Here is a 23,887-nt window from a genome sequence, read left to right on the forward strand (position 1 = left end):
TCAGGTACTGCGACCCCACCCAGTAAATCCAACTGGGATCTTGAATTGCAGCAAGCTGAATTGCAGCAAGCCAAGTGCCGTTTCCAGAGGGAGCGGTGTGGCAGCCTGTGTCTCTTGTCACTGTGGGCTTAGGGTCAGGGCGTGTAAATCAGCTGTGAGCCATTACCTGGACCAGTACAGCTGTACCATTCCTGTTTGACAAGTTTCCCTGTGAGGTTCTCAACTTTCCCAGAGAAACTAAAGCTACCTAATAATATCTTTCACGAACTCTCTTTCGGATTAAAGTAGCTTGAGATTTCTGTTGCTTACAAATGAAAACGCTGATGGACATGCCAAGCCGGGTAACATTTTATTGCTTTTGGTCAAAGGCCACTGTGAGATTTACACAGCACACATGCCCTGCAGGGAATCATCCTGGTCGGTCAGGGAGCTCCAGAGCCTGCATCACTGCTGTCAAAGGACAGGATGAACGCATGGCCATGCTGCTCCAGCAGGGATAAGCTAAGAGGTGATTTGAGGTGGGCCTGGGAATCGCAGAACTCAGGGAGGCTAAGAAAGGAGGATCTCAAGTTCCAGGCCAGCCTGAGCTATACAATGAGAATTTTGTCTAAGCCAGGGATAGTGGCCTCACGCCTGTAATCCTTGCTTCTCAGAAGCTGAGATCTGAGGATTGTGGTTCGAAGCTAGGCCGAGCAGGAAAGTTGGTGCTACCCTTACTGCTAATGAACTTATGTAAGAGCTGGAAGTGGAACTGTGGCTCAAGTGATAGAGCTCTGGCCTTGAGCAAAAAACAAAGCTCAAGACAGCACCCAGGCTCTGAGTTCAAGCCCCAGAAACAACACACACACACACACACACACACACACACACACACACACACACACACACACACACACACACACACACACACACACACACACACACACACACACACACACACACACACACACACACACACACACACACACACCCTAAATAACAAAATAATATTTGTTGTTTCCTATTAGATTGACAAACTCAGCAACCCTGTTGCCTAATTCCCTAAAAAGTATCTAGTTATGAAACAATGAAATCCCACTTCCTGCATAACTAAAATGAGCTAATTTTTTAAAAAGAAAAGAAAAGTATCTAGTTACAGGGCTGGATGATTGGCTCAAGTGGTAGAGAGGCTCACTAACAAATCATGTACTTACTTCCTGGCATGTTTGAAGGTTTCTTACTCTACAAGAAGTCCAGCTAAAAGCCTTGAAAAGAAAAATTTTTGGGGTGATGCCAAAGCTGGAACTCAGGGCATCTTGCATATGTACCATTGAACTCCAACCCAGCCCAAAAGCTCCAATTGTTAATCCCCTGCTTAACGATTCCCAAAGCAACAGTGATGCCATCCATTCAGGCTAAAGAATTATCTCCTTGAGTTAGCCTGATAGAGAAATCTTAACGAAGATGTATTATTGAAGCTAAGACCAGCTCACAATCACAAAGCGTAATTTCCGAAAAATGGAAATAAGCCCTCATACATTATCTTTAATTAGAATTGATATTTCTCTTAGAGTAATCTGATCTGGGTCACCACAGGTAATGCAGTTGATTTCTCCTGGTCACTATAACTAAATTGCCCTTATTAAGTTTTCCCTTTAGTTTCTGACCAATAACATTTGCCAGATACTTTTAAAAAGTCTTTTCAGTAAGACTCAAATTGCTAGAAGAAGTCACATGAATAACAAAACTTTGGCACATGAGAACATTCTTAAAGGCAAGAGGCAGGATTCTGGGGAGAAACAACTTGGAAGAAAACTTTTTTTTTTTTTTTTGCATGTGGAAGGGTGAGGGTTTAGGGAAAACAGCACTTACAGGAAGAAAGAGTTTCTAATTCCAGTTATATGTCCTCTTTTGTAGCTGCTGCTGCTGCTGCTGCTGCTACTGCTGCTAAATATTCAACTAGCATTGCTTATCCTAACCCCAATTTTGTTTCCCATTTTATCATCTGAAGGTGTCTATAAAGTCTAACACTTATTCACTGAATGAAGGTATTTTAACCTTTAATTCAAGAACAAAGTGGCTGGGAAGGAGGTGGCTCAGTGGTAGAGCGCTTGCCTTGCATGCATGAGGCCCTGGGTTCGATTCCTCAGTACCACATAAGCAAAAAGAAAAGAGTTGGAAGTGGTGCTGTGGCTCCAGTGGTAGAGCGTTAGCCTTGAGCTAAAGAGCTGAGGGACAGCGCCCAGGCCCAGAGTTCAGGCCCCACGACAGGACCCAAAAAAAAAAAAGAACAAAAAGTTACAGCAGGAAAAAAAAAGGGCGGGGAGGAGGGGGGATCCCTGGGCTTTAGCCAGACCCTGGTGTCTCATACCTGTAATTCTAGCTACTCAGGAGGCTGAGATCTGGGGATCATGTCTTGAAGCAAGCCAGAGCAGGAACAATCTGTGAGACTTCTATCTGCAATTAAGCAGCAAATGTCAGAAATGGAAGTGTGGTTGAACTAGGAGAACATCAGCCTTAAGCAAAAGGGCTGAGGGACGGCATCCAGGCCCTGAATTCTGGAACAAAAAAAAGATAGGCTTTCATCTCAAGCAATAAACCCAAATTTAAAACAGAAAAATAATGTAAACTAAATCAGAACACCCAATTCCTGAATTCTGCTTTTCTAACTGACCTGATCTATACAAGCTTATTCTCTTCTTTCCTTTTTTTTTTTTTTTTTGTCAGTCGTGGGGCCTGAACTCTGGGCCTGGGCGCCGTCCCTCAGCTCTTCAGCTCAAGGCTAGCGCTCTACCACTTGAGCCACAGCACCACTTCCGGCTTTTTTTGGGGGGAGGGGGGGGGTCCGGTCATGGGACCTGAACTCTGGGCCTGGGCACTGTCCCTCAGCTCTTCAGCTCAAGGCTAGTGCTCTACCACTTGAACCACAGCGCCACTTCCGGCTTTTTTCTTTTTGCTTATGTGGTGCTGAGGAATCAAACCCAGGGCCTCATGCATGCAAGGCAAGCGCTCTACCACTGAGCCACCTTCCCAGCCCTTCTTTATTTTCTGAGAGCAGGACTTGGAGGGATGAAACCCTAGGGTTTTTCGTTTGTTTGTTTGTGCTAAACGTAGGGCCTGAGCACTGTCTCTGAGCTTCTTTTGCTCACGGCTAGCATTCTACCACAAAAAGCCATTGACTTTTTGTAGTTCATTGGAGATAGGAGTCTCATGGACTTTCCTGCCTGGATTGGCTTTAAACTTCAACCCTCAGGTATCAGCCTCCTGAGTTAGCTAGGATTATAGGTGTGAGCCATTAATGCCAGGCAACTCTCATTTTTAAACCAGGATTCACCCAAAGTTATATAATCTGCCCAAGACCACATAGCTTCAGCCATTTCCTCTCCTGGTCTCTAAAACCATTATATGGAAAAAGTGCTAAAAACAAAAACAACAAAAACAAACAAGCAGTCTGCAACCTGCCAAACCTATAGAAATGTGACTTTCCCCACCAAGATTCACTCTTAGTTTGAAATATCCTGAACGACTCAGAACATCTCAATTCAGCAGGATTGCCTGGCTGAAGGCAGAGCGCAGAGCGCGCAGAGCAGGGTGGAGGAGCTCCGGGGTCACTTGCCTTCAGCACTGGGAACACCTGCAGAGATGAGAGACCTGGGGTGAGAAGGGGATTGGGGCGAGACTTCCTTGTCTACCACTGGACTCCCAAACTCTGGGAATGGGCTACAAGAAGGACATGCCCAGCACTGAGCAAGCACCCAGGGCAATAGAGGTCTCGGCTCTCCCACACAGGACACTTTCAGCAAGCTAAGGGGTGGGTACCTTCAGAAGCCTGGAAGCCATGGGCAAACCTGGTACCAGGAGGCCATTCCAATGAATGTCATCATAAAGCACAGGAAAACGTCCACCAGACAGCCGGCTTCACTGGGCAGCTTCACTGGTTTCATTGTGGGCATCGATAGATGAAAATGGTTCCACTGGCTTTGTTTACTGGTTTGTCTAGGTCCATACCTCATTAGTGGACATCTTATGGGATCAGACATGGCCTGCTGGCTGCCTCGTGGAAGGGATGATCATGTGACCAGGAGTTCCTATACTTCCATTTGCTTCCTGTTACTCAGAGAAACACGGAACTGGATGGAAGGGGAAGACTCTGGGACACCTGTGACTACAGCCCTTTGGTCTGTCACTCAAGGACTGTTTAACTTCTCGTGCCATTTAAAATGTTATCACAAGCTTGAGCAGTTTATAACAAACCTACCGAACAGGACAAGCCAGTCTGGATTATACAATATGTAAATAAGCCAAGGAGCAAGGGAGGGCACCCAAGAGCAGAACAAGCTAGAACATGGACTCCAGGAGCTAAACTTACTCCACCTGAAGGCAGCTCCCATTCCCATTTCCCCCATACCATTTTTTAGTACTTAAAACATGGCAAGTACAAAAACCAAGAAAAAAGTTACAAGTGTCACCACAAAGACCAACTAGCTGGTCACTAAAATCAACCAAAGGGACGGGAAAGTCAGTACTTAAGTTTTATTTTGTTGTTTCCTTTTTAAAATCTGGTCTGCCTACCAAATAACTCCTATTCAGCCTGACGATATTAATGCATTCTAAAGAGATTATCAGTCGTTAGGATCTCCTTGCCTGCACACAGGCTATCCGCTTCAACATGGGCCATGAGCCACAGCTCAAGTTTCACTTGCGTAGTTTTACAACCTGAATAAATTGTTTTCGTTTCATGCATATACTTGTTGGAAAAACAGATTTTATATCTACCATCTTTGTGGATGGTTAAAGACATAGTCAACAATGAGGCTGGCAACATTCTATAAGTGTTCCTATAATTCAACACACTGACCCAAAGGAGACACAGACGACATCTTAAACATTTCAGAATAAAAAAAACAGCTATTGAAATGCTATTCAAAGGCACTCGGTAAACTACACTGCTCCCTGAGGGTTACAGTGGCCTACAAATTCTTCCTTCAGACAATCTGTTATAAATCAACTGCAAAAAAAACAACTTATGACACCCCCCCCCCGCAAAAAAAAAAAAAAATTTGCACAATTAGTGAAGGGTAGACGGCTGTCATGTAGATATATGGATCCTACTATTGACACTGAAGGCCCAAAATAGAGGTGACATTTGATAGCTCAAAAATTTATTATACATAAACATAGCTGACCCATATAAAAATAATGCTGGGTTTGGTTCATTATATACCAGAGCAGAGTTCTTTCCTAGAAAAGATCAAGTTTGTTGTTTCCAGTGGTCGATACTGCTTATATTTTTAAATATAGGCATTGTACACTTAAAGGACATGCTGAATTGAAACCCTTTTGTGCAACTAAAGACAACTAATAATAGTCTTGATAAAGAACAATTAATGATAGTGATAATAAATAATAGTAAAAAATAAGTAATAGTCTTGAGAATAACTTTTGACCTAAAATGATGATGATGGTGGTGGTGGTAGATGAATGTGAAGAAAGCATGAGGCTGGTGTGAGAGCTGCGTCATCCCAAGAAGCAGGCACCAGGGCTGGGATGTGCGGCTTGGAGGTGCAGCATTTGTCTAGCATGCTCGAGGTCCTCAGTCTGACCCCAGCACCACAGAAACACAATAGACTGAAACCACACCCCTGCACCACAACAGGCACAAGGGAGGAAACAGGTTTTGAAAAAGCTCTCTGGTGATTCTGATGCTCCCGGAGCTGTCTCCCCAAATAAGAACAAGAGAACTAAGCACCTGTTGTCTATCTCCACCTGAGTTCAAAGCCCAGTTCTGTACCACCAACCACCAAAACCTAGTACTTCTACCATCACCAACTCTTACCCCCCCCCACCACCACCACACACACAAAACCAACTGGGCACTGCTGGCTCATGTCTGTAATCCTGCTCAGGAGGCTAAGATCTAAGGATCGAAGTTCAAAGCCAGCCCAGGCAGAATAGTCTATGAGACTCTCATCTCCAGTTAATCACCAAAAAGCTGGAAGTGGAGCTGTGGGCTCCGCTCAGGGGTAGAGTGACAGCCTCGACCAAAAATGCTAATAAGCAAGAGCAAGAGGCCCGGAGTTCAAGCCCCAGTCCTGGCACAAAACAAGCAAATAACAACCAAAACCTGTTCATGAACACATCAGAGAAGCCTTCCTTTCAACTGACTTCTCCCCTGACAATTCTAGAACCCAAAATCGCAGTCGTGGTCAGTCACATGTCAATGCCAAGTCAGAAAAATACCTCTGGACAGAGGAAGATTTGTGCAGCAACTGATGTTCCCACGATAAACCCACAAAGAGATTCTCCAGCGACGTGCAGACCGATTCCACATACAGCAAAACCAAACTCACCCAGAACACATTTCCCCAAGGTGTTTCTAAGAAATCTCCCATGGTACTTTCTTTATAAATGTAAGTATATATATATATATACACACACACACACATAAATATATACATACATACATATATATATGTCTTTTTTAAAAAGTAGAAAAGATCCAAAACTTCTACAGAATTAAACAAGAAAACAGAGTGGGATTTTTTTATTTTTGTTTTTATTTTTGAGGGGGAGGGGGGAAATTGAAGTACCCTCAATAGTATCCTCTCAAATCTTTCTGCTCCAAGAAAAAGAAAAAGTAAAATGATTACAGACTCCAACCTCTACACTGCTCAAAGAGTCCCACTGCTCATCGGGCAGGCCTCCAAAAGACTAGCTTAGCTGGCGATGGCTCAAATACAGTTATTCAAAATATGCTAATGAGGGCAGAGTGAGGGCCACTTCCCTCCCTCCCTCCCTCCCGCCCGCCCCCCCAGTCCTTCCCTCCCTCAGTAAGAACTGAACCAGTACCTGTTAAAATAGGCGTTGCCAAACACTTGCTAAGTGAGATTACTGACTGCTGGCTGAACACTGCTAATGTAAAAGCAGCATTCAAGGGCTTTGCTCCAATGTATGTAGTATTTAAAAATGGATACAGATCTTTCGGTTGAATGTTCAAGTCACACGCACTCACATCTTCCTCTCTGGGTGTCTAAACAAGCATGAAGGATTTACATTCTTTCCAAGTCCCTTAAAGATCCCAGCCCCACATCACCAGGAAAGACTCCACACTTCTGGAAAGCATCTTCTGAAGAAATAGTGCTTATCGTGGGAAAGCAGAAATGGCCATGGTGAAGAGCATGGCACAGGTCAATGGCGGAGGACCAGGCAGAGCTGTGCCTCCCGCCAGCCACCGTCTCTTTAGCCCCACGCCAATGCCTTTTGGGTACACAGCAAAATCACAAAACTTTCCTCTGTCCATATTCCAAAACCATCTCAGAATTTCCCCATCTTCCCCCCCCCCCCCCCCCCCCAAGGCTGTCCACACACACATTCCAGACATAGCCTGAATTTCAGAGCTCAGGCCACCCGGCTTCCCTGCAGGAGCTCAAGAACTGGATCCAAAAAAAGTCCCCAAAGTGACCCCTAAACCACCAACCCTTCCTTGTGCAGGAAACCTGGACCCAGTAACTGCCACAGACACACCGAAGGGGAGCTGGAAGGAAGGCAGAAATGGGATTACACACTTACCCGAGGTGACTCATGCTCATATGCTCAAGATTAAACAGAGCACCAGAATCAACTGGGAGGAAAGAATTTCCCCTCGGGGTCAGAAAGGGGTGTGGGGTTTCCAAGTGTGCACTCCAGTAGGCTCCTCGGTGTGGATCAGGTGAGCAAATCCCACATAATTCACTTCCTGCTCCGGTGAGGTGTGGGCCTGGGACCTTCCTGAACGGTGTCAGTCAGCACAAAGCCCCTTCCTGCTAGGCACTAGACCCTGCAGAGAACCGAGAGAGCCAGGCTGGGTCCCCACATGGATTTCCTGCGCCAGCCCTCGCTCACACATGGTGAGAAGGTCAGTTTTGTTCTGTGGTGGCTGGTTGTGTTTTGCTTTTCTTGTTTTCAACCACAATTGAAAAGAAAAAGAGGTAAGCTGAGACGAATGTGCCACGCTGCCTCCACTCACTGCAAGGGTTTGAATTTTAGAAGCCGCGCCATCAGACAGAAGGTGGAGGGAAGGAACAGGGAACTGTCAGGCTGGGAATGGCCCTGGAGGGGTCATCCCCAAGCTAGGGTCCAGTCCTCCCTCTGTCTGGGACTCAAGATATGTTCTAGGCTTAATCAAGTTCCCTACAGGATTCACTCATCTCATTAAGAATAAAAAGAAAGCCACACAGGATAGTAGATGCCAGTAATCCCAGCACTTGGAAGGCTGAGGCAGGAGGATCTATAGTTGGAGCTAGCCTGAACTGCACAGGGAGTTCAAGGCCAGCCAAGCCACAAAGTGACTCTTGTCACAAACAAATGACAAGGAGCTTTTTCTTTTTCTTTTGTCCTTATAAGAAGAACTGGCCTTCAGCTTCCTTGATTCTTTCTCCATTCCTGGGTATGTCAATGAATATGACAAAGCTGAAGAATACTTACTCTTTTAATGTTTAAGAAAACATAAGCGATCCTATGTGAAAGTAGACAAGAATGCTAATAAAGCTTGAGCTTACCTGAAGGAGGAAAAATATTTCAATATCCACATTCTAATTTTCCTTAGTAAGAGCACGGGTTTTCAACAAGTAACTAAAATTTCAGGCTGGAGCCAGAAAGAAAGGAGAGAGAAAGAGAGAGAGAGGGAGGGAGGGAAGGAGGAAGGAAGGAAGGAAGGAAGGAAGGAAGGAAGGAAGGAAGGAAGGAAGAAAGGAAGGAAGGAAGGAAGGAAGGAAGGAAGGAAGGAAGGAAGGAAGGAAGGAAGGAAGGAAGGTAGGTATCTCTTAGCTCCTTAAAGTCATTGGAACAAGCAAATAGAAGTTAAAGATTTAAATATGCTAGAAATTTTTTAAAAAGTGTCCTAAAACAAAAATAGACAAATTATACAGTCATAGTATATAGTCAAATACATTATGAATTTTAGGCCAAACTATGTACATTTTCTATGCAAATACAAGTAGGTGTAAAAATATTTTTTCCAAAAAAACTTGCTATGTATTTTAGTCACAAAATTTTTCTAAACTAAGGCATTAACTTGTACAAAGGGCCCTAACTTTGCTTCCTTGCCATCTTATAACATTCTTTTTCTATATGCTAAACAGGAAATTGTGGTTAAAATACTTCCACTGACAATTTATAGGGAGGTTTTGGGGCTTCTTTTTTAGGTTGTACTTAAAATACTTAAAAGGTATGTTCCTCCCTAGGAGCATTTAAACTTGTTTCTAGTCAGGTCAGTCAGCATTCACTGGAAAAAATCTACCACTTACATTAAACAGTATATGGATTAGTATATATCCCAGGCCAATATATAATCTATACATATATATATATTTAAGAATATTAAGCAGTTAATAAGAGTTATGCCAAGTGTGGTTTAAACACACACACACACACACACACACACACACAGAGAGAGAGCAAGGGTTAAGGTCACCTGAGAGAAGCAAGCAGGGCCTGTGCTGGCGGGATAGAAGCCAGGCAGGAGCCCAGCTCTCCACCACTCGGGATGGATGGAAGCAGCTGACTGTGGGTGACCACCAGCCACAGTAACCACAGCCCTTCTTTTCTCTTCAGAAGCAAGTGTGATCTACTCACCAAACTCACCGGGTCTCGAGCTTCAACGATGGGTGTGGCAGCTATTTTGCCTAATGACACTAATGGGTCCTCTACACTTAGGAAGCAGATAGGAAGATTCTTAGAGATCTGGGGGGTGGCAGATGAGCAAGTACTTCAGAGGCTAACGTGTTCCAGAGTAAATAAATGGAAGAGAAGGGAGGGAAAGTGGATGAGGGTCCAAGGGGAAGCTGGGAAACACACCACTGTAGTGGGAAAGTTCCCCAGAGCAGCCTGATATCCTAAGTGCTGGTGGGCATGTGAACGGAATGCTTTCCCGCCGAGACAGGAGTAGACAGGCAGGTCAACCAACAGTTTAACAAAGGCTAGAGATGAGATACCCATTATTTTTTCCTGGGTTTCCAAAATTATTTTTTATTATCGTTTGTTTTGGTCAAGTTCATACTATAAGGAAATTGGATATAATGACTAAGTTTCCCTAAGGAAATGTTATGTCAAAAAAAAAAAAAAGCTTTCTAGAATAGAGTTCAGTAGGTAAAGAGCTAGAAATAAACTTTGCTGCTGGGGTTAAGTAACCACGTATACCTGGTTTACTTGAATAGATTTCTAAAATAGAGTCTATCTTGGTCTCTTAAAAGAGGATTTTACATTAAACACACACACACACACACACACAGAGTTAAGGGGGGGAAAAGGGACTTCTTTAGTCAAGCAAAATTACTTTCCCTTTTATAAATCAATCACATCTCAAAATTAACCAAAACGTAGAGCTATCCAGAAGTGTGTAACACATGTGATGGATGAGAGAGGCAGAGGAATTTTGAAGTATCCTAGGAAATCTGGACTCCACGTTAATAACAAGTTTACAGATCTAGTAACCAGAATAACCAGAACTTCTGGTCAAGAACTAATCCTCCTTCACCTCTCCTCTTCATCTCGATTTGGGAATGCACATTCTTTTTTTTTTCTAATCGATACTGACTTAATACCGTCTTTGACTAAATAGTGTCTTGAAAGCATCTTGGTGAGGCTCAAACACTTCCTCATAGCCACACCTCTTTAAAATTTCTAACTTCTAAGTGCATGCTCTCAGAGGTACAGATGCGTGTCAGCCTGCGTCAGAAAGCACCGCACACCTATGGTAACCATGCAGTCCCTCCTCCCACAGGAGTGAAGGAAGAGGTGTCTCTCTCCTGAGTTGGGTCTTTGCTTTCCTCTACCACCTAAGGATTTACTTCTACTGGATTTTCTTTCTTCTCCTTTTTTCTTTTAGGCCTAAGTGAGGATTTCCCGAAATGTCATATGAAGACCACCGACCTCACCACCAGAAGGGTGTGAGTATTTTAAACATTGCAGGTTTCAGAACCTGCTAAGAGAAAAAGAAGGAAGGAGGGAAGGAAGAAAGAAGGGAAGGGAAGGGGAAGGGAGGGGAGGGGAGGGGAGGGGAGACCAGAAGGAAAAGAAAATAAGGAGAAACCTTCATTTTAGCAGGGGCTCTGGTCAGTATCCCAAACCAAGGGCAACAAGGACCCTGCCAGCTCTGCTCATGTTCTTTCGACCTTCTACGAGTAGAGGGTATGGTGATAGTCCTCTCCCTTGGAACGATGGAAAAGGCAAGGCAACTGGGTGAGTGCAAATGAACCCGAGGCGTCAGCAGAAAGGCAGACTTGTCAGCCTAGCTCTGTGGTGACTGCCAATTACAGTAGCCAGACCTGCAAGAGGACTTGATTACATGTAATTTATAAAAAAGTAAACAAGCTGGGCCAGCTTATGAACAATGAATGGTGATATTCCAGCCAAGAGGTAATAAAAAGCATGAATAAATGACTCAGCAAGCCCTCCAACACACCCCTCCCCCAGACAATAGGTTGTGCTCTAGCAAGCTAGGAAAACCAGCTGGACTTGGCCTGTAACATCCATACATTCAACCTTCCAGAAGCTTCCGTGTTCAAATGCTCCTCACTACCTGAGTCAGGAAGGCACACGAAGAGAAGCTGGAAGGAAAAGCTGTCTGCTAGACTTGGCTACAAGGGGATTCAAGGGTAGGATGGTGGAAATGATGGGAAAAGGAGCCAGCTGTCTGGCTGAACAAAGGGGACCAGCTCCTGAGGGGCTGGGAAATGGAGAGAAGGAAATCAGGTTTGGGGCCAGTCCCATTTCTGACCATCAAACCCATCCTTTAATGCCACGGTGGAATGTCACCTGTCACCTTTGGGAAGAATTGTTGAATTCTTCCAGAGCTCTAGCTCACAGGAATCACAACACACGCACGCTCCTAGTATCACACAAACTCTTGCGGGTGAATGCAGCGCTCCTTAGGTCGGTTTCTTAGGAATTTTCCACAGTGCCTAAGGTCACCCCAACACAGCAGCTGGACAAATGCATTGGCCTTTCTGAGGCTAACTTTAATTCCCTGTAAGAAGGAGTTAGACTCTTCTCAGCTATTGGGGAAGGAGTTGTATATAACTGAAAAACTGATATTCAATAGTTATTCTATTTCTTTTTTTTTTTTTGCGGGGGGGGGGGGGGGGTAGGAGGAGTTGGTCGAGAGGCCTGAACTCTGGGCCTGGGCGCTGTTCCTCAGCTCTTCAGCTCAAATGCTAGCGCTCTACCACTTGAGCCACAGCACCACTTGCAGTTTTTTTCTGTTTATGTGATGCTGAGGAATCGAACCCAGGGCCTCATGCATGCAAGGCAAGCACCCTACCACTGAGCCATCTTCCCAACCCTCAACAGTTATTACATTTCTAATGCAAATGATATAAAATAAGACTGGATGAAGTTGAGTGTCAATAGCTCATGCCTGTTTTTCTAGCTATTCAGGAGGCTGAGACCTAAAGTTCATGGTTTGAAGCCAGCTTGGGTAAACAAAACTCAGAGACTCTTTTTCTCCAATTAACTAGCAAAAAGACAGAAGTGGAGATTATGGCTCAAATAGTAGAGAGTCAGCCTTGCGCAAAAAATGCCAAGCAAGAGAGCAAGGCCCTGAGTTCAGGCCCTAGTACATGGCACGAGTACGTGCACTCATGCAAACACACACACATACACACACACACAACTGGATGAAAAGCGAAAGACACTTAAACAATACACAGAGAAGAATGGGCTGGAAAAGATTAACCTTTTGGAATATTGGACAAGACGATTTATAATTTTAGACTCCAAGAACTACAATTATTTGTTCCTGCTATTCAAGGTATCACACACAGTTCAGACAAGGCACAAGTACCATCTTTGTCCTCTGGAAATTAACAGTTACAATCACCAAAGGACAATACCAACACACACATACATATACATATACATATATACTTACATACACACACACACATGCATTTCTTTTTTGGAGACAAATCATGGATACAGAAAAATGGAGGAGGGCTGGGAATATGGCTTCGTGGTAGAGTGATTGTCTAGCATACATGAAGCCCTGGGTTTGGTTCCTCGGTACCACATAAACAGAAAAAGCCAGACCCAGGGCTCAAGTGTGGCTCAAGTGGTTAAGAGTGCTAGCCTTGAGCAAAAGAAGCTCAGGGACAGTGCCCAGCCCCTGAGTGCAAGTCCCAGGACTAGCGAAAAAGAAAAAAGAAAAAAGAAAAAAAAATGGATGAGGCTCACATGTTTCTCCTGTTTGAAGCATTATGCATTGATAAATTTGAGCCATATTTGATTCCTTATAGAAAAATAAGAAAAAAACCTGTCCACTTGACACAGTATAATTTTGTGTACTTTTGTTGGGAGATAAACGCTTCCGTGAAGATGAGTCAGATTTTGTATCACATCACTAGGAATAAATTACCTTCCCTAATATTTTGGACTCTTACCATTTGGCTTTTTCTCAGCACTTCAAACATTTAAACTTGCAACTGTCAGGGAGAATTTGTCAAATCCAGAGGCTCACACATAACTTTGGGGTCAATTATAACTTCGCCAGAGGGTAAGGGGTTCAAATACCTCCCTAAAAGAATGAGGTCAGCTTTCTCCACCAAGCCCTACCCAACACCATTGGAATGTAAAATATGGAAGGTGGCATTTTACCAAGGCTCCTCTTCTAAAAGTTAAAGATGAAAGCTCTTCCCCAGCCATCATTAAGGGTCATCCCTCCAACCAGAAACATTTTATCTTGGCGCCCTAAGCACTGTGGGCATGTGTTACAGATTGGAGCTGAGAACACACAGCAGGCATTTAATTCTTTAATCAGATAGTCACCTCAGGGAGGAGTTCTGATATTCAGAAAGTGGCCTAACCACATTTCCCAATACAGCAGTAACCAAGAACTTCATTTCAGTAGAGGAAAACAATCCTCATGCTATTCCCTATCACCACACGGAAGAACACAGGGATCTTCAGGGTAGAACACTTTCTCCAACTTATAAAAGTTAACAAACATAATTTTATAGCAACAAGCAAAATCGGTACATTAAGTGCAATTAAAAAAATAACAAAAACAGGCTAAGTTCTCAAAACTTCTCCTAATGCTATCACCTTACATGTCCATGTCAGAGAAGAAAGAACATTCCAGGCACCTGTGGCTCACACCTGTAATCCTAGCTACTCAAGAAGCTGAGATTTGAGAATCACAGTTCACAGCTCCCCTGGGCAAGAGAGTCTGCCAGACCCTTATCTCCAATTAACTATCAAAAAGCTAGCAATGTTGCTGAAACACAAGAGCCAGCCTTGAGCAAAAACCTAACGGACAGACCCAGGTCTTGAGTTCAAGCCCCAGTACTGGCACCAAAAAAAAAAAAAGGATAGAACATCCTGACTAAAATTGAATTCACTTGCTTATTTCATGCCATTACTAAGCAGTAATGGCAAATGGAACTTAACCAAGCATTAAGGAAACAAAACCTAGGTATGAGATGGCATTTTCTCTGTTCTTTTGACCCACACAACTCCTAACTCTGCCCTCTGAGGAAAAGGAATTGTGATGCCACTAAAGTAGATCTTATAACACTTTTTTAAAAAAAAAACTACACGACATGAGTTAAAGCAAAATAAAGTGTAAAAAGTGGAAAGGAAAAACAATGAACTGGATAGCCAGAGTTTAGTATTTTTCTTAGGGGAAAAAAAGACCTAAGATTTTTACATCGGGGGAAAAAAGTCAGGACTCTCAGTATATTGTTTTGAATTCACAAAATAATGTGGCTTATTTTCCTTCCCTTTTAGGCCACTTTTTTTTTTTTTTTAGAATATATAACTTAAGAGAATTATCTAGGTCAAGTGTGAATTTAAAGTTAAAAAGCAGGGGGAACAGACAGGAAAAGAAAAGAAGACAACATCATAAGAAAAACTCTTGGTCAATTGAGAATTCTTTCCAGGGTAGAAAACAGGAAAGAAAGCTCAGCTTAGAAATACAATCATGTTTCTGAAATACACACTGAGCGATAAGAAAAGGCTAATTAAATGTTAGGAAAAGTTTAAGGTAACTCACATTTCTTTTCTAAAGCTCTGTTCCTTTTCAAGCTCCTACAACTTCCACCTTCCCGGGCTCAGTGTGGGGTGAAAGCAGCTTCTGCTAAACCAACCACATGGAAACTTTTTGCTCTAGATAATACTGCGGGACAGGCCTTGGCAGCTACAAGTTGTAATCAGAAGGCTTCAAGAGCTAAAGTAACAGAGATAAGGACCAAATATGCATTACAAGGCATACTCTTAACTCTTCTTTCCACAAACAGGCAGTTAGAGGATCAGAGCCTACAAGACACTGCCTATCCAGCTGGCCAGGAGAATTTTACAACGAGGATTATTTTTTTTTGTTTCCTTACTTGTTATTATAAAGGTGATATATAGAGGAATTACAGTTATATAATCAGGTAAAGAGTACATTTCTTTTCCGATAATGTTACCCCTTCCCTCATTCTCTTCTAGTCTTTCCCTCCCATTCCCACCTACAAGTTGTAGAGTTCATTTTCACCACTGCTGCATTTGTTCACCTTTTGTCAACTAGGGATTTTTTTTTTCCATTTTGTTTTGCTCAGCATAGAGTTGCTTGAAATACAGAAGACTTAGCTGGGTGCTGATGGCTCAAACCTATAATCCTAGCTACTCAGGAAGCTGAGACTAAGGATCACAGGTCCCAAGTCTGTGAGACTCTTATTTCCGATAAACTACTCAAAAATGCTGGAAGTGGAGCTGTGGCCCAAGTGGTAGAGAGCTTGCCTTGAGCAAAGGAAGCTCAGAGAGAGCATCTAGACGCAGAGTTCAAGCCCCAGGACTGGCAAAACAACAACAACAACGACAGACAAACAGTAAAGGCATTCTTGTATTGTTTCAGGTACATGTGTATATACACCTGGAATGGTCAAAAACTTCTAGCTCCTAAAATGACTCTTCCTAGCAATTCTGTTGGCCAAAATCACTACCTATAAGTCATTAAGGCTCTTGAAGCCATCAGGTTGGCAATGGCAGAGGCCAATTGTTTATTTATTTTATGGTGGTTCTGGAGCTTGAACACAGGGCCTGGGAACTGGCCCTTAGCTTTTGTGCTCAAGGCTAGCACTCTACCACTTGAGCCAAAGCTCCACTTCAGCTTTTTGGTGGTCACTGGAGATAAGTCTCATGGCGTTTTCTGCCCAGGCTGGCTTAGAACCATGATTCTCAGACCTCAGCCTCCTGAGAAGCTAGAATTACAGGTATAAGCCTTCAGTGCTCAGTTTTTATTTAATAAACATGGAAATCCACTATCATGAGTCACTTTCCCTTATAGTAATCTAAAGTATAATGTTCATTTATTTATCCAGGAGGGAAAAACAGAGACACTTGTAAGTTTTCTGTATTTAACCGAGATAAAAAAAGAGTCCCAGAAATGTTGTGACTTCAATCCAAGTTCAAATGGCAACCTCTGTTTGGAAATCGCCATGATGATGGCAGGAATGTGAAATGAGCTGAAGCCCCCCATCAGCAGTCAGGAGGAGTTTAATGGGACCCCGTGGCATTATTCTCTTCCCTCCCAACTAGGACTGGCACTCACACAGCTGGGCATTAAGATGGCTTCCAAGGTCCAGAATCAGCCGCTGGCCCAAGGCAGCACTGGCCCTGGGGCTGGAACTCAAGAGGCAAATGAATCAAAGGCTCTTTCATTCCTCCTCCACCGGCGCATGCTCCCTCTCTGCTGTTACTTAAATGCTTGCCAAACGAATTATGTCGCTCCAAACAGACATAAAGAAATCTTAAATAACACGTATCACTTGGGGTTTGTGTGTGTGTGTGTGTGTGTGTGTGTGTGTGTGTGTGTGTTTATGCCAGTCCTGACACCTAAACTCAGGATCTGCATGCTGTCCCTTAGCTTTTCCCACTCAAGGCTGGTACTCTATCTACCATTTGAGCCACACCTGGCTTTCAGCTGGTTAACTGAAAATAAGACTTTCCTGCCCAGGCTGACTTCAAACTGAAAATCCTCAGATCTTAGCCTCCTGAGTAGCTAGGATTCATAGGCCACTGGCAGCAAGCTGTGCTTTGGAATCTTACTAAGTCCAGGTGACCAACCAGTGTATTCTGTTTGCTTGTAGCTTTGAGGCACATCAAGTGAGTTAGATCACTGAAGAAACAAAACCTTTCCAAACCAGGAGTTACAGCTGACATCCAAACTCCATGAGTGAAACTCAAGGGTCGGACGGCATTTCCTTTTCTCCTCTTCCCTTTAAATCCAACTTGCCCTTAGGACTTTTGCTATTGTGGGGCTTTACCATAATGCTTCCAAATTCTCTGGTGAAATAAATACCCTTGCCGCTGACCCTCTCCCCCTCCCCCCTCCCAGTCCCTCCCCACCCCTTCCCTTCTCATTCTGAACTCAGCAATTACAGCCCATTTATCATTTTTTACAAGTTCTTATAAAGATTTTGGTGGTCTTTTTTGGTTGTTGTTTTTTTTTAATATTTATAGTTCACAGCTTGTCCTCTCAAAATGACAACTCCTTGAGGGCAGGGAGTCCACTGCACTCCACACATAGAAGGTTACAACAGCTCCTGAGACACCTGTTTGTTTATTCAACAGATGTCTGCTGAACTTCTACTCAGAGCTAGGTACTTGCTCTGGGTGCTGGAGAGACAGCACTTAGCACAGGGGAACCACAGCTGCTGCAGGCCCAGAGCTGTCTAAAAGCAGCATCTCAGGGTCCCCAAAGAACGCCTAACACACTCGCTAAACCACTGCAGATGAGTAGCACACTAGATATGCATTCCCGATACAAGCCAGTAAAAAAAAAAAAAAAAAAAAATTAGGCTGAGAATGTGGCCTAGTGGTAGAGTGCTTGCCTAGCATGCATGAAGCCCCGAGTTCCATTCCTCAGTACCACATATGCAGAAAAATCTGGAAGTGGCACTGTGGCTCAAGTGGTAAGAGTGCTAGCCTTGAGCAAAAGCAGCTCAGAGAAGTGCCCAGGTCCTGAGTTCAATCCCTAGGACTAGCAACAAAAGAAAAATAAATACATTTTAGCCAGGCACCAGTGGTTCACCGTGTGGAATCCTATCTACTCAGAAAGCCTGAGATCTGAGGATCACAGTTCAAAGCCAGCCTAAATAGAAAGTCCGTAAGACAATTTACCACCAAAATGCCAGAAGGAGAGCTGTGACCCAAGTAGTACAGCACTAGACTTGAACAAATGAAGTAAATAAAGCCCTAGGACTGGCACAAAAAGCATTAACTGCTACCCTGAAGAGTAACTAGGTGACCTATCCAAACTTCTAGTCTGCCCTGACCATGTTAGTCTCGGAGGTCAAGGTGCTGGAGGCCAGGTGGCTAGCTGAATCTGGTTGGATAAAGATAGCTGCCAGAGTGACAGCCAGACAATATCTAACTTTCCCATTATCTCATCCACATGCTAAATGGCACACCCTCCAGCAGGGAGATGACTGACAGTTACCATGGCGACAACTGGAAAGAACCATAAAAGGAATGGACATGTCATTCCTCCACTTTATTCACCCCTCCTCCTCCATCTCTTTCACCCTGTACCTACAACACAGCAGCCCACCCCACAAGAGTTGACAAGTTGAACTGCCAGGTCTTTTCCCACTTCTGAACTCGGCCAAGAACAAAGGTCTTCTTCACTACTCTGCTGATATCGTCTTGTTATTGCTTCTGAGAGGGAGAAAGGGCCATACCAGTGGCAAAAATTGGTAACAAAGAGATAGCTACACCTTCCAACTGTGTTGGGGGAGGGCCCACACACGCATACCAGTCCTGGGGCTTGAACTCAGGGCCTCGGTGCTGTCCCTTAGTTTTTTCACTCAAGGCTGGTGTTCTACCATTTGAGCCACAGTTCCATTTCCAGCTTTTTGCTGTTAATTAGAGATAAGAGTCTCATGGACATTCCTGCCTGGGCTGGCTTTCAACCACGATCTTCAGATCTCACAGGCCTGAGCCACCAGCACCCTGCTGAGATACTCCCGCCTTCCAAATGGTAATTTTCACTCTTCAAAGGACAACAATCCCATTTAGAGATTCAGCAAGTTTTACATGGAGAGCTTCGAATTTATCATTAAACCCAGGCACAACAAAAGAATTACCTATCATTAACTACTATAAAGGCTTAATGTAATTGCTAGTTAAAAGATGTTCAAGAACAGAAACAATGGTCCTGTCTGTCACACTTGAAAAGGGAAAGGGGAAAACATCAGAAATCTGAATGGAATGTTTACGAACATGAGGGAAACGAGAAGCATTTTCTCCAACAGAGTAATTACATTCCTTCATAATTGCAATACTACAAGCTTCAGAATCTGTCGTTGCTACTGGTGATACAGACGAGGGCAGAAAGAGCTTCCAGAAATCAGTGGAAACTTCATGGGGTTTGGCTTCAGGCTTAGCAAGGGTCTTGACTTGTCCTTGAGCCAAAAAGATGCAGACGCGCCGGTGGCTAGCCTCCTATTCCCATGCCACACGTCAGCTGCTCACCCAGTGGGTGAGGCTAGCTCTGGTTCCATGCCCATTTCCAGAACCAAGAGTGTACGGTTCACAAAGTCCGGGCAAGAACGGCCCGATTCACTGACAGGTGCAGAGCAGAGGGAGTGCAAGCCAGGCTACGATGACCTGCCCAAGTGCTGGCTGTCAGCCCGGCTGTCCCCTCCTGCCACCTCGCCTGGCCTCACAGGCAGGCTCACCTGCCCAGTGCTGGCGGCCAGGCCCTGCAGGAGCCCGGCTCGGTGCCCCCCACCCTGCAGCGCTCTTATGGAGGCCCACCTGGCCTTTGTTTCAAGATTGACATTTTATTTTAGCTAAAGTTCCTATTCTTGATGAAATCAGCATGCCTTCTTTAAGTAACCCTTCAGACATCAGAACACCTACTAATATTCATTATTGGTTAACTGGAGAAAAGAGTCTCACCAATTTTGGTGCCCTGGCTGGCTTCAAAGGGCAATCTTCAGAACTCAGCCTCCTGAGTAGTGAGGATTACAGACCTGAGCCATGAGGCCAGGCTCAGAAAAAGGATTTAAAAGAATGCAAATTGGGCTGGAAGATGGTTCAGTGGTAATGTGCTTGCCTAGCATGCCTGAGGCCCTGGGTTCGATTCCTCAGCACCACATAAGCAGAAAAATCCAGAAGTGGCACTATAGCTCAAGTGGTAGAGCGCTAGTCTTGAGTTGAATAGTTCAGGACCCGTGACCAACAAAAAAAAAAAAAGAATGAAATCCTTCTCACGTTCATTGTCTTCCGCCACTTCCCTTCCCTGGGAAGTTCAAGACAACTGGCCTTGAGGAAAGCAGTAAACGTGGCCGCTGTAAGTGGAATTCATCTGCGAGCTGGAAGTTGAGATGACTTCAAAGATACAACTAAAGCAACTTTTTTAGTCACCTGCAGGCCAGTACAATCATGCTAATCGGTATTTAGAGTACTCTACTATACTCTAAATCAAAACAAACTGTCCAAGTAGCCTGGGCAACACATTTCCAGCAAAGTCTTGGAGTTCAAACACCCTGAAGTCTCATTTAGTAAATATAGTAATCAAGCACCCAGGACAGCTTTTCCCATGAATTCACACACGAAAAACCATTATCAAGAGCGCTAGTACTGGGGCTTGAACTCAGGCCTTGCACTCTCACCCAGCTTTTCAGCTCAAGGCTGGTGCTCTACCACATGAGCTATATAACTCTACCTCCGGCTTTCTGGTGGTTAATAGTGGGTGAGTCTCATCAGTATTTTTTTTTGGGTCCGGTAGTGGGCCTGAACTCTGGGCCTGGGCGCTGTCCCTCAGCTCTTCAGCTCAAGGCTAATAAGCTACCACCTGAGCCATAGCACCACTTCCAGCTTTTTTTTTCTGCTTATGTGGTGCTGAGGAATCGAACCCAGGGCCTCAGGCATGCAAGGCAAGCGCTCTACCACTGAGCCACCTTCCCAGCCCCCTCATCAGTATTTTTGCCCTGGCTGACTTTGAACTGCCTTCCTCAGACCTTATCCTCCTAAGTCACAATACCATCTTTTTTTGTGTGAGCCAAAAGCATGTGAAAGAATGTATTCAACTTCCATTATCATTTTTATCTAGCTAGCAAATACATTATTCTACCCCCCACACACACACCAAACCCAATCACTTATCTAAGAGTAAATGCTTTGTTTTCCTTCTCACGCACAAGCAATTGTCTTCTTCTTGGAACTAAGAGCTGGGAATAAAACACTGGCACTTTAAATTTTCTTTTTTTTGGACTCTTAATATATTCACTAGGGCAGTCATTTGGGCAAACTCTGCCAGATGGACAGACAGGATCTGGAAGGTCTGAAGAGCTCTGGAGAGACTTTATGGTGAGTGGCATGCGGTCCTCCAACGCAGTCTCTCATCAATCCTGGCAGAGAGGCAGCCCGTGAGTTGTCAGGGAAGTTAAACATCACTGCCAGCCTCTGTCGGATGCAAACAAACAGCGACTAACAGGTTTCACCTGAGCTCAGCACGGGGCGCAGATGCTCTTCCACAAGACACAGGTTGCACTAACACGGGTGGCGCGCGTCTGTTAAGGAGGGGAGGGGTGCGTCGGGAACGCCGCTCACTGGCAAGGCGCCGGCAGCAGCCGCAGTGTCGTTTCTTCCCGGGCTGCGGCCGCGATGGGGGAGGGACCGTGGCTCCCCGAGGCGCCACATTCCCACTGGAGTGAGGTTGGTGCTTTCACGGACTATCTTCCTTTTCCTTACCCGCGAATTCAAAGTGATCTTGCACACGCACGCGGGGTCTGGTGGCGATGCCACGCGTTGCCACTTCGGCCTCTCCGGTGCCCCGGGAAAGGATGGCGACCCTGAGAAATGTCCGCTGGCCTGTGGGGCCGGCTGGGGCCGGGCTGGACGGAGCGTCCAAGGCTGCCCAACCCCCGGGCGCCTTCCCCCTCTAACCAAGCCTCCGGGCCCAAAGCCAAGGCCCCTCCATCCAGAACCCCGCGAAGCAGGGCGCGGCAGAACCTCTCCACACACACACACCCACTTTTTGCGCGCGCGCGCCGGAGATGATCCCTCCACGACCCACGTCCCGGGCGCGCGGACCCCAGGGAGGACGACTGATGAGGCGTGCCCATGCCCACGGGCTCCATCCCCCCTCCGAGGCAGAGCGAGGCAAAGACGGGGGACGGCTGCGCCCCAGCCCGGCACCAATCCGACAGCAGGCGCGGGGCCAGCGGGAACCTGGCTGTGCCACGGGGCGCCGCCGCGGCCCCGCGCCCAGGCCGTCCGGAGTCCAGGCCGAGCGGGAGCGCCCCGCGCGGGGTCCCCAGGCTGCCCGGGAAGGCCGGGCCACCCCCACCCTCTCGGCCGGGCTCCGTGGAGGCCCCCACCCCACCCCACCCCGTGCCGGCCGGATGGATCTACTTACATAACGCTTCAACTTTTTCTCCGGGGGCGACTTGCGGAGCCATCCCGAGCAGACCACCTCGCCGCCGCTCATGGCGTGCGCCGGTCGGGCTCCGGCCCGGGCGGCCGGGGTGGCAGTGGGCGCCGTGGAACGGAGAATCGAGGACCTCGCGGATCCCCGACGGCGCGCGCCGCCGCGGAGCCCCGGGCGGGGCGGGGGGTTCGCCCGCCGGCCTCGGTTCACAGCGGCCGCCCGGGCGGCGCGGGGTCTCCGCGGGACGCGGTCCGGGCCCGGCGCTCCGCCCCCTAGGGACGGGACCTCCCGAGAGCGCTGCCCCGGGGCGGTCACGCACACCCGGGCCACACGCACAATGCCCCGCTCCGGCTGTCCCGTGCTCGTTCCCGCTGTCGGTGCGCCCGGCGCGGTCGTCTCCCTTCCTCTCCCCGGGGAGGGCGGGTCGCTGCTCCGCGGGGCCCTGGGAAGCCGCGAAGCCTTGGCGGGCGGCGGGCGGCGGGCGCAGGGCCGGTCCCGGGCCGCCGCGGGAGTCGGCGCGAGGCGCGCGGAGGTCGCAGGTCGGCCGGAGGGTGGGTCCGCGGCCGCGGCCGCGGGGAGGGCGGGGAGCGCGCGGCTCCGGGCGCCGGGCGGCTCCGCTCGGCTCGGCTTGGCTCCGGGGTGGGATCCCACAGCCCCGTCCCCCAGCCCGGGGCGCGCGGCGGGGGTCTGCTCAGCCCCGCCCCGGCTCCCGACGCCTGCTTCGGCCGCCGCGGGCCCCGCTTCCTCCCTCTCCGGCGGCCCGGCCGCGGTCGGGCTGGCTCGGGTTCGCCCAGACTTTCCCCGAAACTCCGCCGGAGCGCGCTTCCAGCCAAAACAACAAGGGCCGGGAGGAGGGCGGCGCGGGGAGGGCGGGAGCGAGCGAGGGAGGGGGCCGGGCGCCGTCCCAGAGGCACCCTGGGATGTGTAGTCCGGGCTCGGGAGCGGGGTCGCCGCCGGCCCGCCGCCCCCCCGCCGCCGGCCGAGGCCTCCGGGGGCGCGGGGCGGGCGGGGCGCGCGGCCCCCGCCGGCCCGGCCCGGCGGTGCCATCTTGGGCTCCGCGAGTGTGGGTTCGCGGTCCGCTCGGGGCTGGGGGGCTGGGGGAGGGGGGTTCTGGTGTTTGTTGTCTTTTTCCTACTTGACAGCCCGGAGAAGAAAGTGGCCCGGAGGGGAGCCGGGCTTCCGCCGGCCCCGCCGCGGGCCCCTCGGTGGGGCGGGAGGGTGCCGTCGGGGCGCTCCGCGGGCGCGCGAAGCCCAGCCCTGGACGTGTCGGCTGGCCGCGCGCCCCGGGGCCGCTCTCGTTCCCTTCGTCCACCATGACACCGAGATCTGGAGTGCCACCTGGGCCCCGGTCTACCGGCCGCAAAGCCTCAGAGAAAGCTCTAGAAGGACGCGCAGACACGAGTGCGGGAGACGCGAAGCGATGCGTGAGCGCCGCCTTCCTTCCCCCCCACCCCCTCAGGCGTGCTCGGGACCCGCACGGCCCGGGTCGGTGGTAGACCTGGCTCAGCTTGGAGA

The 23,887-nt window shown here is 47.4% G+C and overlaps 1 protein-coding gene and 1 long non-coding RNA gene across 5 annotated transcripts in view; both read right to left on the reverse strand.

Moving 5' to 3' along the window:
- Gab1 (GRB2 associated binding protein 1) overlaps positions 1 to 22,473 on the reverse strand; it is a 99,770-nt gene extending 77,297 nt beyond the window's left edge. For all 4 annotated transcript variants that reach the window (XM_042701831.1, XM_042701829.1, XM_042701830.1 and 1 more), the window contains exon 1: positions 22,361 to 22,473. In XM_042701831.1, the coding sequence (XP_042557765.1) occupies positions 22,361 to 22,432 (72 nt within the window). In that variant the 5' untranslated portion in view covers positions 22,433 to 22,473. The remainder of the gene's footprint in view (positions 1 to 22,360) is intronic.
- Positions 21,222 to 21,763, reverse strand: LOC122127212. Its single transcript, XR_006151095.1, has 3 exons — positions 21,694 to 21,763; positions 21,444 to 21,512; positions 21,222 to 21,350 (listed from the first exon to the last, which is right to left on the reverse strand). It is a non-coding gene; the product is annotated as an uncharacterized LOC122127212 (long non-coding RNA).
- Positions 22,474 to 23,887: the final 1,414 nt, after the last annotated feature.

This window comes from Dipodomys spectabilis, unplaced genomic scaffold (assembly GCF_019054845.1).
Source record: "Dipodomys spectabilis isolate Male_0828 unplaced genomic scaffold, ASM1905484v1 ptg000297l, whole genome shotgun sequence".
In the NCBI taxonomy this organism is placed as follows: domain Eukaryota; kingdom Metazoa; phylum Chordata; class Mammalia; order Rodentia; family Heteromyidae; genus Dipodomys; species Dipodomys spectabilis.